The following is a 24,897-nucleotide window of genomic DNA, read 5'->3' as shown; positions in this document are numbered from 1 at the left end:
TTGAAGAACTCGTAGAGATCTACACTACTACTACTTCTAAGGATTGGCATAAAGCCGAAAAAAGTAATTAGTATTGATTGATTGGATGTCTTTTATAATAGCCAGGGTCCAATATTTATACCCATAACCTAAGCATGAATCATACTCAAGTACGACCTGTTACAATCTTTGGTGTAAGAGAAAACTTTCCTAACTTAAGATAACTTAGACCCTACTCTTTTCCTTTTTGTAGAGTCCGACATTTTTCTCGACCATAGCTCATTGACGTTATCTGCTGATGTCATCCGAAGAGATCCGATCCTAGTGCCGTATCTGAATCAGCTGATATCGATCATTATGCAATTGATTCCTTGATGACTCAATCTTGGAAGTTTCAAGGTCCCGTGTTCTTCTTCCTAATTTTTGGTGTAAATAGGTTGCTAGAACGAAGTGGTGGAAATTAGAAGGGGATGCATCAAAGGTCTTTAAGGAAAATGTCATTGAAGAGGGCCCTTAGAATGGTGAAAGCGATGCAAACAACATATAGGAGAAGATGGCAACATGCATTCGGAAGGTTGCTTCAGAGAAGCTTGGAGTGACCAAAGGGAGTGGATATGACTCGAAAGTCACTTGGTGGTGGAATAAAGATGTGCAAAAGGCTATTAACAAAAAGGAGTACTATAAGCGCTTGTATCATGATAGGTGTGCAAACAACATAGAGAAGTACAAGGTGGCAAAGAAGATTGCAAAACGAGCGATGAGTGAGGCAAAGGGGTGGGCCTATGAGGACCTTTATCGATGTTTGAGTATGAAGGAAGGAGATAATGATATTTATAGGATGGCTAGGGCTCGCGATAGGAAGACAAGGGACTTCAATCAAGTCAAGTGCATAAAGCATGAGAGGGAGCAGCTCTTGGTGAAGGAGGATGAGATTAGACATAGATGGCAAGAGTATTTTGATAAATTATTCAATGGTGAGAATGAGAACACCACCGTTCAGCTAGATGACTCATTTGATGACACTAACAGGCACTTTGTGTGGAGGATTCAAGAATCAGAGGCTAGAGAAGCCTTAAAAAGGATGAAAGGGGACAAAGCAATGGGCCCGAATGGCATCCCAATTAAGGTGTGGAGATGTCTCGGGGATATAGCTATAGTATGGCTAACCAAAATGTTTAACAATATCTTTTGATCAAACAAGATGCCTAAGGAGTGAAGAAGAAGCATATTGGTACCAATCTAGAAGAACAAGGGAGATATTCAAAGTTGTACTAATTATCCGGGAATTAAGTTGATGAGCCACACAATGAAGTTATGGGAGAGAGTCATCGAGCAGCGCCTGTGAGGAACGACGCAGATATCAACAAACCAATTTGGTTTCATGCCCGGAAGGTCAACCGCAGAAGCAATCTTCTTAATAAGACAGGTTATGGAGCAGTTTAGAGAGTAGAAGAAAGACCCCCACTTAGTTTTCATTGACTTGGAGAAGGCTTATGACAAGATACCAAAAAATATTATGTGGTGGTCTTTAGACAAACATAAAGTCCCATCAAAGTACGTGACCCTCATCAAGGACATGTACAACAATATTGTGACTAGTGTTCGAACAAACGATGGTAACACAGATTGCTTCCCGATTAAGATTGAACTTCATCAAGAGTTAGCCTTAAGCCCGTATCTTTTTGCCTTGGTAATAGATGAGGTTAACAGGAACATACAAGGGGATATCCCTTGGTGTATGTTGTTTGCTGATGATGTAGTGTTAGTGGACGAAAGCTAGACAGGAGTAAATAAGAAACTAGAGTTATGGCAGTAGACTCTTGAGTCTAAAGGTTTTATATTGAGCAGAACTAAAACCGAATACATGGGATGCGACTTTGGCGGAGTTGTACAGGAGAAGGGAGATATGAGTTTGAAAGGTCAAATAGTGCCTAAGAAGGATACCTTTTGGTATCTGGAATCGATGCTACAGAGGGATGGAGATATTGAAGTGGATGTTCGCCATAGAATCAAAACAGGGTGGATTAAGTGGCGACAAGCTTCTGGCATTCTCTGTGACAAGAGGGTACCACTAAAACTAAAAGGCAAGTTCTATAGAACGGCGATTAGACCAGCTATGTTGTATGGAGCAGAATGTTGGCTTACAAAAATTCAACATGTTCAACAACCGAGTGTTGCAGAAATACTTATGTTGCGATGGATTTGCGGTCACCTAAGAATAGACCAAGTTCGGAACGATGATATATGTGATCACCTAGAGATAGCACCAATTGAAGAAAAGCTTGTTCAACATCGGTTGAGGTGGTTTGACCATGTCCAAAGAAGACCTCCAGAGGCACCAGTGCATTGTAGAGTCCTAAGCTAAACTAATAATATAAGGAGAGGTAGAGGAAAACCAAAATTGACATGGGGGAGACAATAAAAAGATATTTAAAAGCTTAGGATATATCTAGAGATCTATATTTGAATAGAAGTACTTAGAAAACAGCTATTGAAGTGCCTGAACCGTGACTTAGGGTTTTTGGTGGGTTTCAACTCTAGCCTCTCCTGACTTGCTTGGGACTGAAAGGCTATGTTGTTGTTGTTGTTGTAAAAGTTTACTTGAGTACTTGACTATCTGTTTAATATCACTTTGGGCACTAGTATGCTGCTCAAGTTAGTAGTACTCAATAGGCTTGTGAGTGGTCACCCTTGGTTCTCTTCCAATCGACTATGAACATTTGATTTCTAGTGGGAAATCAAATTCTATGTTGTAAGTGTTGTCCATACATACAATTTGGTTCCTCCATTGCAGACTGTACTTGTCCAGCATTGGCATGTTTGTTTTCCTTGACAAATATCTATTCGATCTCAGACTCTCAGCCCATCCTCTCAGAGCGCTAAAAGTAGCCTGAAAAATACGTATCTAGGAAGTTTTGGCTGCTAATTTGCTATGAGTTTTTTTAAAAAAATCCCCCATAACATTTTCCTAGCTCTGTCCTGGGTTGGCATGTTTGAACTAGAATCATTGTTGCGAACGTGCAGTGACTGGCTTGTAGTGGGCATCCTGCCGACCTAGGTTTGGACATGCGTATCGCATACCTCCTCGAGAATTACGGCACTGTCTCCGCGCCCACCAAAGCGAGATTTCATGTTGTTATAAAAAAGCGAGATTTCACTCCTGTGGTGCCTATACAGAATGCACGTCCCATTTATGCTCGCCTGGGAGCTATGGAAGGAGAGGAACGCAAGGCACAGTTCCATAAGTCCTAGCCGTCATCAAGCACGTCTCGGATCTATGGATCGACGCCGACGCGCGCAAACTTGGGTGTCTAGTGCGTCAGTAATAACCCTAAGATTTTTGGCTAGGGAGGTGAATGTTGATTGCAAAACCTTGTACAAATACGATATGCCAAATTCAAAAACAGTACAAAAATGGTTTAAGTGTTTTTCGACCATTTTCTACTTTTCTTCTTTTTATTCGGAATTTCCCCTTTTAGAAATACGAAATATCCTATTTTTGGCCCAATATAAATCTCAATTTAGACATAGTCTAGCCCAATCGAGACAGACAACCCAAGAAGCTATGCAGTGGCTACGAGTGCACCTAGATCTAATTATATAAATCATTGGCTTCATCACTCCTATCTATTAGCGAGGTGGGACTAAAATTGAGAAGTGCACCTGACGCTTGGAGCTTGCTGGCTCCCTTGCTACTGCCACTCCTGGTTGGGCTGTCGTGGGCCATTATGGGCCTGTTTGGGAGGGTGGCTGAGGCCAGCTTGGCCCGCCCGCCTGGCCCAGGCTAGTTCAGGCCTGCTTCAAGTGGTGCAACAGCTCTTGTTTGACATTCAGTGTGAAACAGGTTAGGCCCACTTGAGATTGTGTTTGTTTGCACATATGCAGCTGAGCTGAGGAACCAACTAACTCCAACTACCAAACTGATATTATGTTTGGTTGTTGGCTGCCTCGGCCAGGCCCATAGTTAGGATGCATAAATGCAGTTATAGCAATGGAATGAGCAAGAGTTGGAGATCCATTACAATAGTTTTGAATAAGTAAACAATACAATTAGTGCTGCTAAAAGCACTAGGCCTCAGACAAATTAACAGCTGATCAATCCATAACATTGTTGGCTATACAGTACAATTAAAGAAGTAAGCAAGGAAGAACATGTCCATTTGCAGCATAGTCAGCCACCAAAGACAAGTCTGTGAAGCCCAGCATAGGTAAAAGATCACAGAAATGGATTACACAAACAAAAAGCACATATATCCAGCTAATGCACCCATCCATTTTGTCATCATCGGCCTAATTTTCACAGTTACAAAAGTACTAATAAAGCAAGGCAAAATAACAACATCAACAACCTAACAATACATAGGAGATAGGTAACAGAAATTAGTAAGACACAACAGCAGCTCATCTAGTTGTAGTCATCATAGCCTAAGTGAGGCAGTCGTAGCAGCCAGTATTGCTCCCCTTTATCCATAGTCCAAACAACAAGATAACAAGTGAGGTGATTAACATCTTCTTCCACCAGCCAACCTTACCATTACCATCAAAAGGAGCAATGATTGGAGCAAAAGCATCATCAGGAACCAGATCATAGGGGAGGGGAGCTACTGCTCTATGAGATGGATTGACATCTCTTATTTTTGCCTGAAAATCTCTAATAGCCTACTCATAGTTGCTATACTTCTTGTATATAGCATTTCTGACCCCAAGAACTTGCTTACTACACTCATGCCAAGTCAGGTAAATCCCTGGAGTCTTCCCATAGAAAACCACATAGCAAGTTGGCATTTCTATGAAATGAAACAGTGGTTTAGCCTCAGTCAAATGTAATGCATGAAACTAGCCATAAGTATGGAACTTGAAGATCTATGGCTTGCGATGAAATAAATCATTGATCTTAAATCTCTCACTGATGACCAGCATCATCAAGTTCAAATCAATAGTTATGACATCATAGGCATTGTAAGAAAAGAATGGCCTCAGCTTTAGAATCTAGTAGTGTTCATCAAGTTGAAATTATTGGTGGCTGCCATACAAATAAAAAACTAGTAGAACAGCAAGTTACAGACTGCAGGCGATAGAACAACCAAACAAGTGCATATCCAAGGTCATGGCTGCCATGGAACCCTATTGTGCACATCCACTCACTGCCATCAGCACAAGAACGAAGAGGTTGTTGCTAAGGGAATGCATGTGCACACATAGGGTTTGATGACAGTCATGAAAAACATCAAGAACTAGGTAAACAAGGCAGCCACCTCATGTATATGTTGTTTGCATCATAGGCCTTATAGATTTCCCACAGTTACCACCAATCAAAAGGAACAAAACCAATAGTTCATAAGTAAGAGAATAAGGAACAATAGATCTCAAATAAAGTAGCAAACAGAGGCTACAAATATTGCCTTACAACATGATTATTCTACCCAACAATTCTGGGCTCAAATGCCTACTATGGTGCCCTATAGCACATATAGTTAGCCACCCTCCCAAAAAGGAACCCAAAAGGATAGGTGTGGGTCAGTAAGTAACCTAGACAAAATACCTACAGCTCAACTATAGTCAAAAGAAGAGAGAGTGGGTGAGGGAGGTGGAGAAACTATACATCTCAACAGTCAACCCCCTCAATGCATATGGTTGCCAACATGTGCAAGAACTACATGTAGTAGTTCTTGGCTAGGTAGTTCCTAAGCCAAATGTTCCTATGGCTGTCACTCATGCCAACAAAGCTCCTGCCTTGGGCCTTGTTGTCCAACATGTAGGTGTAGGCCACTATCAGTGCCTCCTCAGTAAAACTAGGCATCTCCATCACAGCAAGGTAGAGGTCAACATCAACATGGGCTGGTCTAGTCTCACTAAGAGCATTGGCAACATTGTTCACAACATCAGGCATATTGATCAACATAAGCTTCTCATCCTCACTGAAGATGCCTCTCTTCCTCTTTCCACCCATAGCTGAGGAGAGGAGCTCAGTTGCCTTGCTGCTACATCCTACATCAGTGTGGGCCTTCTCAGCAGACAAATGGGTAGAGGAAGGACCCTCTACCTTAGCAGCAACATTGTCGGCCTAGTTGGGCCCTAGGGCTTCACTAGAAGCAAGTGCAAACCTACCAGTGGCCATAGCATGGTCAAAGATGGACTCCATCTTAATGTAGAATCTTATAGGGCAGTTTAGAAACCTGCATCTTTAGGTTGGTCCTGCATTAAGGGAGGAGGGAGGGGGTACAGTTTTAGACAAGTAATTGAAAGACAAGTACAAGGAGACATAGGAAAGAAATCAAAGTTCTACCTTGCAGTGGCCAAGGTAGTGCTCCTGCTCAAGCATGATAGCATTGGTGTCACTATCCCACAGTGCCCCACTTAGGTTCTTGAGCTTATAGACCCTAGACCACTTCTGCCTCCACTTCCTGAGCTTATAGACCCTAGACCGCTTCTGCCTCCACTTCCTTAGGTGGTTGTACACCTGAGTAGGGCTCACTGCCTCCCCACTGTACTCCTTAAGGGCTTTGGCAACATGGTTAACATCCTTATCCTTGAAGACTTTATCAGGCCTACTACCATCACTAACAAGATGAGCCATCCTCCTAAGGACAAAACCAGAGGTGTTGTTGTTCCACCTCATGGCCCTAGGACCCCCTGCAGCAGCACCAGCACCAGCTGCTGCAATAGCAACACCAGCACCAGCAACACCAATACTAGCTGCAGCTGCTGCACCAGCACCAGCTGCAACAGCAGCAGTAACAACACACCCCAGCAGCCCATTTACTATGTTAGAAGCAGCCACAAACCCACCCTGGTGAAAGCTTTAGTTTGGTTTTAGTAAATTGATGAAACCCTAAGTGCTAACCTAGTTTATCAAGTGATCATGAAATAGGTAGCACATTCCAAGTGGTGAAGCAAATGAAGATCATGACATGATGATGGTGATGCCATGGTGATGATCAAGTGCTTGGACTTGAAAAGAAGAAAGAGAAAAACAAAAGGCTCAAGGCAAAGGTATAAATAGTAGGAGTTATTTTATTTTGGTGATCAAGACACTTAGAGAGTGTGATCACATTTAGGTTCAATAGCCATACTATTAAGAGGAGTGAAACTCATATCGGAATGCGGTTATCAAAGTGCCACTAGATGCTCTAACTCATTGCATATGTATTTAGGATCTAGTGGAGTGCTAACACCCTTGAAAATGTTTGTGCAAATATGCTAACACATGTGCACAAGGTGATACACTTGGTGGTTGGTACATTTGAGCAAGAGTTAGGAACTTCACCAGCGCCCTAGACAGAAAATACGGAGGTCACTGTAAGTGACCGGACGCTGATCTTGATTAGACCGGCGCGTTTGATCAGTGGCAGCAGAGGGCGTGCAGCGTTAGTCTCTGATCGGACGCTGGGTCACTCAGTGACCGGACGCTGATAGGGTGCATCTGGTCCTGCTGACATGATAGTGGACAGAGGAATCGCCGAGTGATCGGATACTGGGTGTGTCTGGTCGAGCATGACCAGACACGTTTAGTCGTGAAAAGTCGTCTCTAGATGTTTACTGAAAACGACCGGATGTTGGGGTTCAGTGTCCGGTCATTTTGAGCTGCTGTGTCCGGTTGTCACTTGACCATTGAGATCGGGCGATCAACATTTAAAGAGAAGGGACACGTGGCACGCATCGTGTGACCGGACGCTGAGGTACAGCATCCGGTCAATATGACCGAAGCGTCCGGTCACCCCGTGTTGTGCCTAGTAAAGAGGTACAATGGCTCTATTTCATGGGGGCTTCTATTTAAGCCACATGGCTGGCTCAAGCTCATGCTCTTGGCCATTTGTATTAACATAGCAACCTTGTGAGCTTAGCGAAAGCCCTCCCACTCATCTTTATCATTGATTCATCATCTTTATGAGATTGGGAGAGAATCCAAGTGCATTGCTCGAGTGTTTGCATCTAGAGGCACTTGGTGTTCATGTTTCGCTGCGAGATTCACTTGTTACTCTTTGTGATTGCCACCACCTAGATGGCTTGGAGCAGCAAGGATCATCGAGCGGAGGGTGGTGATTGTCTCCGGCTTCGATCATGGTGATTGTGAGGGGTTCTTGACCTTTCCCTAGAGGAGAGGCAAAAGGTACTCTAGTGAATTGCTCGTGGCTTGTATGATCCTCATATTGTGTTGGTTGTGCGGCACCCTATTGAGGGTTTGGCGTGTGATGCCAATTAGCGCGTGAACCTCCAAGTGAGTGAATCGCCACAACGAGGAGTAGCTTGTCGGCAAACAAGTGAACCTCGGTAAAAAATCATTGTCTTCATCATTTGATTCCAAGGTGATTGGTCTTCATTGGTATTCATTCTTGTGATTGTTTGGCTCCTTCCTCGACACAGCGGTATAAACATCTTGCTCACTCTCTTTACATTACCGTAAACTAGTTGTCAAGCTCTTTAATATAGCTAGTTGTGAGAGCTTGTTAGTTTGGTTAGTGTGGCTCTTTAGTTAGCTTTTGAGAGCATACTAACTTAGTGTAGTATCATAGCTATTGTGTGGATAGAAACTATATAAACTAGAATTGTGGTAGGTGGCTTACTGTTTTAGTAGGCTAGCGTAACACTTGCTTCGCCTTATAATTGTCTAACCGATTTGTTAAGTGTTGTTATAGATTTTTTTAATAGGCTATTCTCCCCCCTCTAGCTATTAGGACCTTTCACCTAGGCACCAAGCAGATCAACTGGGAGTGGAGCCATCCTATTTGGTATTGCAATTTCAAAGTAAGTAGGAGAATAACATCATAATCATGAATACACATAAGCTTTGGCCATGGGACATAGCCATGCAACAGGAGCATCATAATTGATCTATGCTGCTACCACTGTATGTAGGGATGAAAACGGACCGGATATGGACAGATATCACTGATATTATATTTGTTTTCATATTTCTGTCCGGATTCGGATTCAAATACGGATAGTGTCAACTATGTCGGATAGGATACGATTGGATATTGACATCATAAATATGCAATTTGAGTATTCGGATACGGATACGGTATTAGATGTTGGATATCTGGACTCAGATACGGATAGATCTCAACCCCTCTAAACGGATTCGGTTTCAAATACGGTCGGAAAATATTCGTACCGTTTTTATCCCTAACTGTATGGCTGAGTTTCATGGCCAAAGACCATGAACTAGTGACAGATGATGAAAAACAACATGAACCAAACAATAAACACTTGAAAAGAAAATAAATTTAGTCTCAGGCTTGTCCAATAGATTATTACAATAGCATCACACAAACATGAGTTCCAAAGAAGGGTAAACAAACTGAATTGAATAACAAAGTTACTGCATGATTAGATCCTAGAGGTACCCCTCCCTTCCCACATAGCATTACCGATGGCATTCCTCCTAAGTGCCATGGCATTGGAGTCTTGGGACTGGCTCTCATTATTAGGCAGGTTGTCAAGTGGGTCAGGTTGACTGCTAGTGAAACCCTCCTCAGGTGTCACTACTTGGTCAATACCAAAACCTAGGATCCAATTGTGCAGAATAGAGCAGGCCAATACAAGCTTGACTTGAGTCTTATATGGGTGAAAGGGCTTGTTGTATAGGATACGAAACCTGTTCTTCAGTGCACCAAAGCCCTCTCCATAGTGACCCTTAGTGATGAGTGCCTTAGGTTGAAAAGCTCCCTTGCATTGGTTGGGTGGTTTCTGCTCCCAAACTCAGTCAAGGTACCTAACCCCCCTATAGGGGGGTAGGAAGCTACTACGACATGCATAGCCAGCATCTACCAGATAGAATTTACCTACAATTGGACAACTACTGTGAGTGTGTGTGCTAATCTTAAGGACATAAGTGCAATGACTAGGTAATGCAGTTACCTTCAGGTACAGTGAACCCATCATTCCTCTCTATGGCATCGGCCAGGATAAGTGCATCATGGACAGAGCCCTCCCAGCTAGTAAGGACATATGTGAACTTGATATCAAAGTCCACAGCAACCATGACATTTTCTGTGAGGTTGTGTTTCCTACCCCTAAAAGCAGCCTGCATGTGTCTAGGCACCCTTGCCAACACATGGGTGCCATCAATGGCACCAATACAGTCCTAAAAACTATGGAAGTGAGATAACAATACATGTGAATATGCACATGTATCTAATGAAGGAACATGTGCTTCACAATTACCTTCAAGAATGGATTCCACCTATGGCTTCCAAGTACCTTGGGATGAATGGCAGTGCTAGGAGGCTTGATCATCTCATTCCTAAGCTCACCAACTACAAAATCTAGTGGAAGTGTCTGTGCACTGTCTCAATGGACCATCCTAAATAACTGGTGGACAACTCTAAATCTTTGGTTGTGACCAACCACATAAAGGAACATTACAACATGCTCCTCTACTGTCACCCTCTCTCTATTAGACACTAGGCTCCTAGCTCTAAACAAATTGCATAATGCAAAAAGGTGCTCTAGTCATCCTAAGCATGGATAGGCACTCTCCATCATTGGAGTTATAGATCAGGTTAAGGGTTTCTTGCCTGTGCTGGTCAGCTTCATCCCTAAGTGCATACAGTAGAGGGTCAGGTTCACTATTAGATCCATGCCTTTTTTCCTTTTAAGCCTGCTGGTAACAAAGTATACCATGACTACAACCAGGGCAGCTGCTTGCCTACACATCATCTCACGACTCATAGAGGGATCCATCTACATGCATATAACAATGTAACACAAACTCATATCATCATACCCTGCCTGGCCTCAACATGATTGTACAATGATTCAGTAAGCAAATAAAGCACAACTACATTTAGGTACATGCCTCCAGGTGCTCATGACAACATCATCGACCATATCGTAAAAAATACAGAAGCAAACCATATGAACAGCAAGAAACGCATCACGTATACAGAGCTTAGCAAGGAACAAACACATCGTAGTAGCAATCAAGAAAGACTATAAGAACGACCATCACTAACTATGATAGCAAACCCTAATCCATCAAGGAACAGCAAGTAGTACTCAAATAAGATGAACCAATCATAAACAACAACTAGGATATAAAACCCTAACATCATCGCCATGAAGAAGGAGGGAGGATTGGGGGTTGATTTCACCTCGGGGTCGGCGTCGGCGTCGGCGCAAAGGAGCGGCGCAGCGGGAGAAAGAACAAGACCCGGCGAGGTAGGTGAAGCAGATCCGGCCAGAGAGGAAGCAGATCGGGTCGGAAGAACACCTTCACCACCACCGCACCAACAGAAGAAGAGGGAAGAAGACGGCCGCCTCCACGGAGTCCCCGCGGTCGACGGAGTGGCGCCGCGTCGTAGCAGATCCAAGGTGGGGGAACAGAGACGAAGCCCGCCAGGGGAGGCCGCCGCCGCGACGCACACCAGCTCACCACCACCGCCGGTCTCTCACGTGGCTAGAGGAAGGCGAAGAGCACGGAGAGGAAGGAAGGAGAAGCCGCATCAAGTGCCCCTTATAAAGGCGGAGGATTTCATCGGTGGAGAGAGTGCGCGCGGAGCTTTCCCTTTTCCCGCGAAAGCCACCCGCTGCCGCCGAAATTGCCCCCAAATCGCCCGCCCTCGCGCCGCACAGAGCCGCGTCCAGGAGAAACGAACCCCCGAAGCCAGGCGCTCGGGGCCGTTTTGTTCCCGCCGGCCAGGCTCCAGGGCAAGCCAAGCCTCCCAAACACGGGAGTTGCAGCCCACGAGCATAGCCGGGCTCCTGGGCCACGGTCCCAAACGCACCCTATAGCAAGGTAAACTAAGTTGTATGGCTTGACACTGCAAGATTTTTGCATTCTAGATAGTGAATATAAAATTTAGATTTTCGATTAAAAAAAATGAGGGCAGTTTGGATCTTATCCTCGTAGTGACTATTATCTCCGTGCAGTGAATATGTCTTAATAGTATTTAGGGTAGACAGTTGGATTCAATTAGAATCCAATTGTTTAGAGGCCATTCCTATTTTTCTCCCTTATTTTATTTTTGAGATCCAAACGGGGGTATTGAAGAAACATGCGTGCTGCTTCATCAGCAAGTGAGAGAGAAGAGAAAACAACAACAGTCACCCTAGATGCTTCCAACTTTTCACACCCGTGCCCCCGGCAACCGCACCAACGAGGCAACGACACAGAGAAAATGATCCTTTTCCTGAAATAAGCCAAACTACCTGGCTTGATCTACAAAACGTGCCGGCAAACAAACAACAGAAAAAAAAAAACTTCGCCGAGAAGGAAGAATCAGCCGGGCGGTTGGACGCGGAGATGCCGAGACGATGGAGTCACCACGAACCTATCGACTTGTCTCCAGATCCAGATTAGCCACGACGGCACCGCCAGCCCGGACGGACGGCTATAAAGAGGAGCCCTGCCTCGTAGTCGACGGCGATGAAGAAGACCAGTTCCCAGCTCCGGCAGCTTAGCAACCCTCTCCTGTTCCTCCTGTTCCTCACAGCAGCAGCAGCAGCAGCCATGGCGGCCGAGCCGGAGAAGGAGGCGGCCCCCGCGGCGCAGGAGACGGCCGTGCACATCGTGTACGTCGACCGCCCCGAGGACGCCGACCCCGAGGAGTTCCACCTCCGCACCCTCACCCCTGTCCTCGGCAGGTAATCCGTCCGATCGGTCTAACGGGACCCGATCGGGCCCGCGCTTGTTGGTAGGATGAAATTTGGGTCGATCGTTCCTAATTTGTGCCGGGGATGCTATTTTTTTTTTTTAATTTGGAACGTGGTGGGTTTTCTGATGCGGTGATTTTTTCCCCCTTCGGTTTCGCAGCGAGCAGAAGGCCAGGGACGCAGTGCTCTACCACTACAAGACCGCCGCCAGCGGCTTCTCCGCGAAGCTCACCCCGCAGCAGGTCGAGGATCTCAAGGGTGAGTCTTCCCTTTAAATATCTTCCTGTGATTAAGCTGTACTGCTTGCTTCGGGATGCCCTTGCTTCATCATGCCGCGGTTGTACTGGGGGAAATTTTGCATAGGGTGATTCTTGTTTGTAGTTGCTCCAAATGATCAAATTAGTGGATGTCCATGGTGTATGAAATCCTTGCTCAATTCGCAGTATTAAATCTCCAAGCTGTAGATTGTTGGATGCTTGGACTTGATTTTTTGTAGGATAATAATTAATCGAAGTGATTCCCTCTCCACATTATTGTGCACACAGAATACTTAGGGAATTGGGGATCTAATTGGGGAATTGTGATTGTAGCTTACTGATGCGCTGTGGGCACCTAAGTACTCCAATGCTCCCACTATAATCTTGGAGCATGCTCTTATTATGGCCCTGTTTGGATCCATTAGCTGCTAATAATTAGCTTGATAATAGTTCATAGCTAATATTAGCTAGTTTGGTCCAACTAGTGAAATGGTTGTTAGTTGGTATTCAACTAACAATTAGCTAGACCTATTTGGATCCAAGCTGCTAATTATCAGCAGTTTATATTAGCTCTACGGATCCAAACAGGGCCACATCTGCCTTTCCAATGAACAGAAAGAAGTTTTTCGTCGAGTTTACAACTAAAGCTTTATCCAGATTTGGCAGACATTTGAGTGGTAACAAGTTACAACTTCATCCCATAGTGACGCACAGCTACCGAATAGTTGTGAACTGTGATATTCGTATTCTTGACTGTTGATGACAGAAGTCCTAGAGAATACATTAGGGAATTCAACATTTTCCTTGTGGACTGGGACCTTTATTTGTTCACTCGTTGGAGTAATTATGTATGCTATGTTTTGTTTTTTACGATATGTTTTATTAGGTTTTTTTTGTTTTTTTGGTTTTTTTTGTTTGGGACTTAAAGGCTTTGTTGATGTTGTTTTTTTTTTTTTTTTGTGAATAGACATGTTTTACTAGTTTACAACTCTATTTTTAACTGAGATGTTGAGCATGATATGGTAAAAAATCATTCAATACCTGTTGTAGAAACTCTACAGCACATTCTATATCATCAGTCATCGTGCACTAGCACTCGTTATCCAACAAAGAGACATTCTGTATCTTGGTTTAAGTTCCTCAAGTTATTCCTGTATCTAGGCTGCTTCTCAACCTGGCTATTGCTTGTCGGTTTGTTTTGCAGAGCAACCAGGTGTTCTCCAGGTTGTGCCGAGCCAGACTTACCAGCTACATGGTCCTGGTGGGTCTGGCACCCGCCAGGGCACGACACGCACCTTGGGCCTTATGTGAAGAAGGCGTACGAGAATCAAGAAGACTGTGTTTTAGTATGGCTGTATGGCACAGGTCTGAGACGAATGTGTAGTACTTATAAGAATAAGGACGTATCGTCTACTGTAAACTGCTTTACGCATGTTCAGTTCAGTCCTGCTCTAAAGCATGTAATGCACTGATGCGTATGTTTTCAATATAATGATAAATGATGACAAGTATGCTATCTTAGTTGGTGCTTTCGGTCCGTGTTTGAATCTTGAAGCTTCAGTTCAGTACTCTGCGTTCTCTTGAGTTGGTTTTCTAGATCCTGTTATGAACCAAGTGAGTGGGGGAGGTCGTCAACGGTGCCACCCGCCAATCGGGTCCACACGGCAGTGACTATAACTACGTACCTTCTAGAAAGGAGCAGGGGTCTGCGCGTCAGTGTCCATCGCCTGAAAATTGTGTTACTCCCTTCGTCCAGAAAAAAAAAATTCTAGTTTTGAACCTATACAGGTTCTTTGAGCATGGACTCTTGGTTCAAAACTAGAATTGCTTTTTTTCCCCCTTGAGGGAGGGAGTACACGATGTCTCGTCACTCGTGTCTCGCATGTACTATCGTGTTCAGGCTTCAGCGACGAAACGGCTCACGTGTCTGCCCATCGCTTCCCAACCGTAGCACAGCGGCGAGATCGACCTCCTCAATCGGTGACAACCTTTCCGTGTCGATCCCCCAACCCAAACTGATGGAGGCTGTGGTCTCCTCCAGCGCCGGCGAGTCGGCGGGCAGCTGCTTCTCCGCACGGCGGCGCTGGTGCCGTGGACGCGCTACGCCCTCGCCGACGCGCTCCTGTACAGGTTCCTGGAGCTCCACTTCCTGGGCGACCTCCTCCGCGGCGGCCGCGTCTCGCTTACCTTCCACCTCGAGTCTCAAGTGTACCACCGGGTCGCCTCCAGGTGCCGCTCGCTGCACGGCAGGTGGGTGGGCATGTGTGGGATGATAATATGCTATCATGACTCATGAGACATCTGCTCTGCCTCCCTCTTCCGGAGAAAATTTGCCTTATGATTCCCCCGCCGCCCCCCTCCCCCCCCCCCCCCCCCCCCCCCAATGTTGCGTTGCGTAGGGGACGCCGTGGTTAGCGAGTCCTCATTTGCAGACGTTGTTCCTAAAGATGGCAACGGGGAATTCCCCGTCGGAGGTTGCCTCCCCATCCCCGTCCCCGCGGGGAGAAAAAATCCCCGTCCCCGTCCCCGTCCCCGCCAAAGCTCACGGGGACGATTTCTCCCCCATTCCCGCCCCCGCGAGGGGAAAAATCCCCGTCGGGGATCCCCGTCCCCGTATTTGTTCATCACCATTCAGGTTAATTCATCATCATTCACATGAGTTCATCGACACAATATTAGAGTACACCACGAATCACAATCCAAAAATAGCTAAATAGCAAGAAGCAGGATATTAATCATCACAAAGGTGTAGAACTAGGGTTATTGCTGTTATATATACTCAGAAGACATTGGGCCTTCGTGGGCTGGTTGGGCCATCAGGAAAGAGAGCAAAGCCTGTATATAAACGGGGCGGGGATGCGGGTATCGGGGACGGGGAATGCTCCCCCAGACCCGTCCCCGCCAAACCCGACGGGGGACGTTTTCTCCCCGTTTAGATCCCCGTGGGGGCATATTTGACTCCATCCCCGTCCCCTAATAGGGGAATTCCCCGCGGGGAATCGGGGATCGGGTCCCCGTTGCCATCTTTAGTTGTTCCTGAGCATATCTGGCAGGCCGCCTTCACTCACCTATCGGAGTTTGGAGCAAAATAGTAAATCATTGTCATTACTGATATTACTAAGCATTTACGTGTTGCGTTCTTCATGGTGTCGTTGCTCACTTGCTTGGTAGTTTCCCTGCAGTAAAGTTACTACATGGTGGTTGTACTTGTACATTGTTATGTTTCTGTTGTTGCTTTACTAAAACTTAGCTGATGCAACTATGTGAATGGACACATGATAATTCAATTTTGGCTACGCAATTCTGTGTTTTATTATATGGCTGTTGCACAAAGTCCAAAAAAAAGTTAGGTACTCCATCTAGTCCAAATTATGATTCACATTGGCTTTATCCTAAGTTAAACTTCTTTAATTTCGACCAAATTTTTAGAAAAAAATATAATAACATCTTCAAGTTCAAATAAATGTCATATCAAGACATATTACATTATGTATTTAATGAAACTAATTTCATGGTGTATGTTAAGTTAGTTTGACTTAAGACAAAGTTAAAGAACTATAATTTGGAACGGAGGGAATATTTCAGTGTGAACATATGATGTATGTAGGGAGGCAAAAGTTGTTTTTCATATGTCCAGAAAATGTTTGACTCTCATTGTTTCATTTCAGTAGTCTGCAATTTGTGGCCATACATATCAGCTTGATACATGGAGGAGAGACCCGCGTATTTTTAAATTGGGACCTTACAGTACAAGATAAAAACTGCAATGATATAGAGTTTTATGACTGGTTACCTTTCACAGTGATTCGACTATTTATATTGCAGGCAGCTGTACACTGTTCGTGATGGTGGGACCATTGCCTTAGATTGGTTACTAGCCTCTGATCTTGAAGGTTCTGCAAGTTTAGATAGTTTAAGATTGATTAGCAAGCAAATGGATGATTAACCTTTTCCTTTTGGTGCTATGTTGCAGCTGGAGATGTTGGCACTTGTGATGGAACCATTTCTAAGGATGATTCAACACCCCTTCTTGTTGTGATACCTGGATTAACTAGTGATCTAGTGCTGCTGTAAGTCGATCAGTTTAAACAAGAATTGGAAGTTAACTGTATAATCCCTGTTTCATTTTAGCTACCTTTATGATTTATTCTAAACAAGATGTGGGGGGTTTGTTGCAGTATGTGAAGCACTTGGTCTTTTTTATGGCAATCAAAGGATGGAATGTTGTTGTAAGCAACCACAGGGGTCTGGGTGGCATCTCCATAACAGTAAGTTCTACCATAGATCAAAACTTATGATAAGACACGATTTTCTATTCAAAACCAAGAATTTTTTGTAAGTTAGTTAACCTTAAAAACACATTCTAACACCAGAAGAATCGTCACCAACATTAGTTGCTGATACAAGGCTTAGCTGCCTATTGTTACTTTTTTTTCTGTTGGCAGTCTGATTGCTTTTACAATGCCGGGTGGACGGAAGATATGCGTGAAGTTGTTAATTTCCTTCATCAAGAGTATCCGAAGGCTCCACTATTCACTGTTGGGACAAGCATAGGTGCCAATATTGTGGTGGGTTTCACCACCCTGTGAAAAAAATTCTGCAGCTGTTACTTAATAGTTTAAAGTTACTTCTGAAATTTTCATATAATATCGCCCATTTAGGTCAAGTACCTTGGAGAAGAAGGTGAAAATACACCTGTAGCTGGTGCTGCATGTATTTGTTCTCCCTGGGATCTGCTGGTTAGTGACTATAGTTAATTAATTTAGCAGAGGCTTCGCAGCTTTTTCTGATTTTAAATTGTGCTTTTATGCAGAAATACTTTGATTTGCATATCAATTGTACCACACCTGTGGTTTCAAATACTGTTACTTCAGTTTCTGTGCCTACTCATCTTTCCTCAGTGTCTTAGTTAACGAATTACAAATGATGCTCTTCTATCACTTCCATTTCGCAACGCAACACTTTGATTATTACTGATTATACATAGTATATTGTTATATCACTGCAATTATGCAGGTGACCAACAGATTTATTTCACGCAAGCTCGTGCAGCGATGTTATGATAGAGCTCTTGCGATTGGTCTCAAAGGATATGCAAAACTGTATGTACTTGTTAAGCCCTTTCCCATGCAATCTTGTGAACCTTACCTTTATGTTTTTCTGCTAACTAATGTTTACTAATTACTGAAAAAGTTCTTGCCACATTGATTAACTGCGATGATGCTTCTCCTTCCTAGATCGCCACCATTTTGAACTTAGCAGATCTTTCTTTGTCTAGTAATGCAACTGAACAATATAATATATTCTACTTTTGTTCCATACTCTTTTTCAACTGTGTTACTTTTACAGACATCAACCAGTCTTGGCATGACTTGCAAACTGGGAAGCTATTACATCGGTAAGATAGCATTGTTGGTCTGTTTTTTCATAGTCATGCAGTTGCAGTCCTTATCATGTTTATGTGTTATTGAGTTTGCATTAAAAAACAACAGATGTAGTCCATTTAATAAGCAGTTTGACTACATTTCAATAAATTAGCTGGTTATACGACATGTTGTGTTGTGTTTACCCCCTTTTTTTTTCTTTCATCAGTCACACTCTATCCGGGAATTTGACCACCATGCCACTTGTGTTTTTGCGAAATATGAGGTATTCTTTCTAATGCTAAATCTGCACCATATTCTTTTGCACAATCAGCAATGTATTCATATTTTAGATTGTCTAAAATTGTCGGTTACAGTTTCACTGTTCTCTTTTCTCATCATAACTACATTTTTTATTCCATTCGAAATTAAGTGGAATAAAGCACCCCCCCCCCCCCCTCGCACCCTATTTTGCTTGTGGACTACTCGTTCCATTAGATGGACTGACACAGTAGAGTGTGTCCAGCCAAAACATATTCTTTTTGACCAAACAACAACAACAACAAAGTCTGTCAGTCCCAAGCAAGTTGGGGTAGGCTAGAGTTGAAACCCACCAAGAGCCCCTAGTCACTTCAATGCTGCCTAAATATGTAGCTTACATGATGGAATTAGATTATCCATGATAAATTGATAATTCCATAAAATCGCACCTCTTTCAAATATGTGGATACGATTCTAAAATATTTTCATCAAAACAGCATCTCATTGACTTTGAGAATTGGGAAACTGGCTGGTGACCATTGAAAATGCAAAAGTTGAAGAAATTTGACGCAACAGTGCTATCACAAAAAAAAATCACAGAGCAGTCACATCAAAAGATTAAAGAGAAAAATCCAAGAGCACTCAAAAGTTAGGCACTAGTTTAAACAGTGAACCATTGTTAACAATCAGATGACTCCATATCGAAAGCATGTAATGGTCTGCTCAATCTCATGTTGCACACTTGAGCCTCTTGCTTGATTTTTTTTTTCACGAACAACGTAGGAGAGCTGTGTGTCATTTCATTAAGAGAGGGATAAAGTACAAAGGGAGGGGCAAATCCATCCCCTCCCAGACACCCCACACACACCAGGCTTTTAGGCTAATACACACCACTTTACAAATAGTAACAACCAGGAAAAGGCTAAGACCTGAAGGAAAATCCTCTTGCTTGATTGAGTCCAGCATCCAGGGCAGACGGTTACAAAAGTGAGGTTATCATATGGTATTTTGTGGCCTCACTAGTAGCATGGACTACATGTGTTTGGTTTCAGCTCTTAATAAATCAAAGGAAACCTGAAACACTTGCTACTGATAGTGACAGTAGAAGCAAGGGCAGCATCAAGGATTGCAGCCTTGGAATTTGCAGGTCTGCATGGGAAAATATTGAATTGGACACCTTAGTTCTGGACTGATGGCATAGCAACACTTTGTTACTGTCGAGATGAGAAAGATGTATTAGGAGTTTCAGCCAGTTCTAGCATACGAATTTTATTTGTAGAGTATTTATACTTTATAGAATACAGATTACTTGAACATGAATCATAATTGATATTTGGTTTGGGCTCCAAGTTCCAACAGAAAATTCATGACCTAGAGAACTTATCAATGTAACTCAATAATAATCATGGGTATTTTGATTCAGTTAGCTAGTGCTATTTAAAATCGTACTGCCGTTGTTGTAATTTAGGTGTTGTATAATTTTTAAGAGTGAATTCCATGTAGTGACTAGCTCCTTTCAGACAGTGGACACATTCTACTGCAAGTGCAGCAGTGCAAATTATATCAGCAATGTGTCAGTTCCCCTGCTTTGTATCAGTGCCTTAGATGACCCCCTCTGCACAAGGGAGGCCATTCCCTGGGATGAATGCAGGTAAACATACGATGAAAGCTCACTATTCTGATTTTTTTTTTTGTTTAATGTGTTGATAAGGCCCCTATGCATGCGCTGATTCAGGGCAAACAAAAACATTTTATTGGCAACTACACCTAATGGCGGACGTCTTGCTTTCTTTGAAGGCCTAACTGCTAGAAAGCTTTGGTAAGTTATTTGGCAAAAATGTAAAAATATTTAGCATCGATTACTCGGTTTTTGCCCTTGCGTCTCCATTTTAACTTAAGATGTGACTTTGGTCTATTTGATCAGCCAATAGTGATTGACGTTCAGCTCTAAATGCTTGACAGGTGGGTACGGCCTGTTTCCAGAGTTCCTCTGTGCTCTGCATGATGGCCCTTACATGCATCAGGAGAAGGTGGTGCTTGGTAGTAGTTCACATATCAGCTCTGGTTAACATAACATAACATGTGGTTAACATAACATAACATGGTATAGTTGAATGCAGGCACAAGAGCATGATTTGCACTCATCGTTGGAATCATCAATTGACAAGAGCCCATATGTGAATTTCATGGAAGACGGAATGGTAGCTGCAGTAACAAATGATGGTCCTAACAACGGTGACTCCTTGCATAACGAGATTTTTGGTGAAATTGAACTCAACGATATCATGGTTGACCAACACGTCCAACAGAATCAAAACACCGGAGCAATAAAAAATGAAAGTTACAGTTGGGTGGATGATAAAAACAGCTCAGAAGGGAATGCGATGACTGTTCAAGCCCATGGAGGATCTCAAGAATAGCGAGAAGAGCCATATGCGAACAAAATCTGTGAAGCCATTGATCCTGTTAAGAAATCCATAAACCAACTCTGTCGATCCCAGGGGAGGTCAGTCTGGTTGCTTGCTTACATTGCTCTTGTAACCTCTTGGCCGTTGCTTGGGGCCCTAGGTTTTTTCTTCTTCAGAAAAAGGTTTAGTAATTCTCTGTTAGCTAGGAAGCTGAAGAAATTGTAAATTCTGTGCTAACACAGATTTATTTCATATGTAACACGTTAAATCAAATCCTTGTAAGCCATTAATACATGTATGTATGCAACATTCGGTAACAAAAAAAAAAATGACCTACAAGAGAAAGACCGCCCCCTCAGCTTTGCACTAAGAAGAAATTCCTTGTGCACAGGCCAAAAAAACATCCGGAGGCCGATTTCTGTAGACGTGCCACCGAACGCTCAGGACACGTACATGCAGCTCTGTGGATCTCGCTAAAAGCGACTCAGGTCAGGAACATAGCCGGCGAGGCGAGATATGCTTTTTAATCAAAAGTCAGGACTGAGGTGCAGACTACCAAGGCTCCTGCGTCCACTACAGACTTGCACACATTCGGGATTTTTTTTTCTATTTTTAATCTTTTTTAAACAATATTTTAATACTAATCCAAAAAAAAAGTAATTGCAAATCTGACCCTTTTGGTCACGCCAGCAAGCCTGGCACGACTGTATCATGCTGTGGCGCGACAAGCCGAGCCACCGTGGCATTCCTGTTTGACCGATGCTGGCGTGGTGTACCATGGGCCCCGCCCTGTTGCGCCAGCGACTCAGGCGCGATAGGCCCATATAAAGGCCGTGGCCCAGCTCGTTTTTCCTCCCTCTCTTGTCTCTCCCTCATTCAGGGCGACCTCGAGGTGAGCTGAAGCAGTAGTGTTCTCTCTTCTCTTTCTCACATCCTCTATTTGCCTTTGATGAAGTTTACATTTACATTTTAGGTTTGATCGGTCCCGTGCATGAGGTATGACTCCCTCACCTCTGTTGTTATTTTTTTGTTTAGTTGATGTTTTATACTGCTCTAGTTTACACTGCTGTGTGCAATACTGGCTTTCGTTTGGTTTAATGAAAGTTGTTTTGGCTAATCACGTTTAATATATTATGGTTCATAATGTACTTGTTGAACTTGTATGATTTTTCTGATTGGTTTTGGTTGGCACTGCATTAGGGTTTGACTACACTGGTTTAGAAAGCAGTATGGGTTGGAGTGTTGTTAGTAAACCTTCTTGAAAGTGTGTGATTTCAAGTATTTTTGTGTTGATTAGATGTATAGATGAGTTGGACTATGTATGTATAGACATCATTTACATTCAATAAGTTTGTTTTAGGGTTTGACTTCATGGGTTTACATGATTATAGAGATGATTGAGATGGAAATTGTTGTTGAACTGTATAATAGTATTGGTTTATATCTTTGCTTTATTGAACTACTTTGTAATAGGTTCAATGGTGGTTCCAAATGACAACCAATTCGTGTACCATCTGAAGGATCATGGTGCTATCGGTCCTTTCCTACCAGCAGAGCCAACACTGTTGTGTTACTGTGGGTTATCGGCATTTGTGAAGCAGTCAAGGCATCCCGCGTCAGCTGAGCGTGCTTTCTACTATTGCCAACTTAAGCGACGTCCCCGACACTTGATGCCTACCTAGAGGGATGCAACTTCTATCAGTGGATTGGTGGCGATGAAATGTTCGAGCCTTTGATTATGTTGTTTCCTTATGATCCCTGGAAGAGTGTTCCATATGCAGAATATGTTTGTTGGGTTGCACCGCCACCGAACCCTTCGGAAATGACAGAGGCGAAGAAGGTTGACGCCGCTTTGCGCCGTCTAGCCAATCCTCCTAGATGCCATTGTGGAGTGTCGGCGCGACTAACTACTCTCAGCCAACGTGGGGCATCCACTGCCTTCTATCGCTGTGGATTGCCAGATTATGTAAGTTCTCATGAAAGCAATCTATCTCTAAGCTTGTATGCGTTTTGCACATACAATGTTACACTTGGAATATGTGTTTTTTGCAGATAGGGTTCCCATCTTGTGATTTTGAGGAGTACAACTATGGACCAAAATCGCACTGGCCTTCAGAGTATGAATTTGTGGAGTTTCAAGCAGGCATTAAGCCATGGCCATGCACAAAGATGCTGGACCGTAAGTGCAAGTGTGGCATCAAGGCTCGCGAAGGAGTTGTCCCGTCTGAGTTAGGATACAGATACTACTGTGGCAATGCTTATGGAGGACCGTCTATAGGGTCGAGATGGTGGACTAGAGGGGGGGTAAATAGTCTTTTCTAAAAATTAAATGCGCCGGCTAACCGAAACAAATGCGGAATTAAAACTATCGGTCTAGCTAAGACTACACCCCTTTATCTAAGTTCACAAGCATCTTATAAAGATCCCAAAGAGGCAACAAAGGTGTCGGGCTAGCTAGTGCTCACCTATCTAATTCTAATTTGTAAGGTCACACAAACCTATGCAACTAGTACTTCAAGCAACGGAGGAGCTCTTACACAACTAGTAAGCAAAAGCAAAAGCACAAAGCTTCTAAGCTCACTAGCAATACTCAATAACAAGGCAACTAATGCCAAATTAGAGAGCGCAAAATCCTAGTTACATAAACTAAGCAATATGACTAACAAGGTTACTCAAACCAAATTAGTCACGCAAGAGCTACTTCTATGCTACACAAGCAAGAAGGCAACTAGCAAGCTACTAAATCTAAACTAGTAACAAGAGCAACTACACAAGCATAATATATGAAATGTAAATACAAGCTTGTGTTGAGCGGAATGCAAACCACCGAGAAGATGATGAAGACAATGTTGACATAGTGATTTTCTCCCGAGGTTCACTTGGTTGCCACCAAGTGTGGGGGTATGACCCTCGGTACCCACAAGACAAGACATGGGCTACGCCCCAAAGGTGGCTCAACCCACAAGATCAAGGCGTGCACCGCAAGACTATATAAAGATGTGATTTATTGTATAATACCAAATATGATATTTTCTTTATAACCCTACTTCTCCAGAGTATATAAGGAGAGACAGGGGTCTCCTAGATGATATATCGAATCTGATACACAATCAATACAAAATAACAGAGCATAGGATGTAGGGTGTTGGGTCAACCTAACAGCCTGAACCTGTATAAATCTTGTGTCTTGTGTCTTTATGTTGGTGCAAAAATATATGGTGATGCAATCAACACACAGCAAGCCGGACGATCTGAGCGAAGTCAACCCGGAGATCTGCTTGGCTTCAATAAAGGACCAATCAATCATGAAAATCCCAAAGGCGTGCCAGTCAATTTGACCTACAATTGACAAGGAGAGAAAGCTTATCAATAATTTAGGGTGAAACATGCCTATTTTACCCAGACAGTTCCAAGTATGCTGCTTCGAGAGCAGCCAAACAGGAAAATCGACTAAATAGCCGATACGAGAAGAAATCGACCGTTAAGGACTGTGATGCTCATGGGTCATGATTGATTTATAATAACAAGTACAAGCACACCCAGATATAAGTGATATGAAAAAACATCATTAGCTAGATAGATATAACCAGTGTAAAGCATTGAGCCGATAAGTTTAACGAGAAAAGATATAACATGTGAATAAATCGACTGTCTAACATAAATGAATCTACAAACACTTATAATCTAATCTGTTACCATCAACAGTGAGGTTCGATCAGATCGATACAGCTATGATAATGATAACAAACTAAAGCTAAAGAATCCATAAAACCATCTATATATTAATAGGTTCATGCAAAACATGCTATATGTGTGAAGGCACAGGCAAATCGGCTAAAATAGCTGATGCATGCATAGCAAACAAACAAAGTACATATCTCGATCATGAACAAAATCACTAATCGATAATCTCTAATCCAAAGTCTTACCAGTGAGGTTCGATCGGGTTGATGCAGCTATGGTAGTGCCATTGGATTAAATCTCATCAACTATTGAGTTTATTCAAGATTGAAACATATCTTTGGATGCATA

General features: G+C 43.2%; 2 protein-coding genes and 1 pseudogene across 2 annotated transcripts; 2 read left to right on the top strand and 1 right to left on the bottom strand.

The window, feature by feature from the left end:
- Positions 1-5,632: 5,632 nt before the first annotated feature.
- On the bottom strand, positions 5,633-10,012 carry LOC136515800 (uncharacterized). Its single transcript, XM_066509293.1, has 5 exons — positions 9,841-10,012; positions 9,351-9,485; positions 6,266-6,699; positions 6,156-6,174; positions 5,633-5,967 (listed from the first exon to the last, which is right to left on the bottom strand). Exons 1-5 carry the CDS (start codon positions 10,010-10,012, stop codon positions 5,633-5,635), a joined length of 1,095 nt encoding a protein of 364 aa, XP_066365390.1.
- A 2,206-nt stretch (positions 10,013-12,218) lies between these two features.
- Positions 12,219-14,363, top strand: LOC136517280 (subtilisin-like protease SBT3.11). The gene is made up of 3 exons (XM_066510817.1): positions 12,219-12,567; positions 12,737-12,834; positions 14,038-14,363. Exons 1-3 carry the CDS (start codon positions 12,350-12,352, stop codon positions 14,142-14,144), a joined length of 423 nt encoding a protein of 140 aa, XP_066366914.1. The 5' UTR covers positions 12,219-12,349; the 3' UTR covers positions 14,145-14,363.
- A 306-nt stretch (positions 14,364-14,669) lies between these two features.
- Positions 14,670-21,376, top strand: LOC136516902 (embryogenesis-associated protein EMB8-like; annotated as a pseudogene).
- Positions 21,377-24,897: the final 3,521 nt, after the last annotated feature.

The sequence above is a fragment of the Miscanthus floridulus genome, chromosome 17, assembly GCF_019320115.1.
Source record: "Miscanthus floridulus cultivar M001 chromosome 17, ASM1932011v1, whole genome shotgun sequence".
Lineage (NCBI taxonomy): Eukaryota > Viridiplantae > Streptophyta > Magnoliopsida > Poales > Poaceae > Miscanthus > Miscanthus floridulus.
This window is presented reverse-complemented; position numbering and strand designations above follow the sequence as displayed.

Coding starts and splice junctions, on each gene's coding strand:
- LOC136515800 (XM_066509293.1), bottom strand. CDS start 10,012: ATGCAGGCTGCTTTTAGGGGTAGGAAACACAACCTCACAGAAAATGTC. Junction 9,486..9,840: donor TGGGTTCACTGTACCTGAAG/GTAACTGCATTA, acceptor ATTGGATCCTAG/GTTTTGGTATTGACCAAGTA. Junction 6,700..9,350: donor ACTTAGGAGGAATGCCATCG/GTAATGCTATGT, acceptor CTGCTGTTGCAG/CTGGTGCTGGTGCAGCAGCT.
- LOC136517280 (XM_066510817.1), top strand. CDS start 12,350: ATGAAGAAGACCAGTTCCCAGCTCCGGCAGCTTAGCAACCCTCTCCTG. Junction 12,568..12,736: donor CTCACCCCTGTCCTCGGCAG/GTAATCCGTCCG, acceptor TCGGTTTCGCAG/CGAGCAGAAGGCCAGGGACG. Junction 12,835..14,037: donor GCAGGTCGAGGATCTCAAGG/GTGAGTCTTCCC, acceptor TTTGTTTTGCAG/AGCAACCAGGTGTTCTCCAG.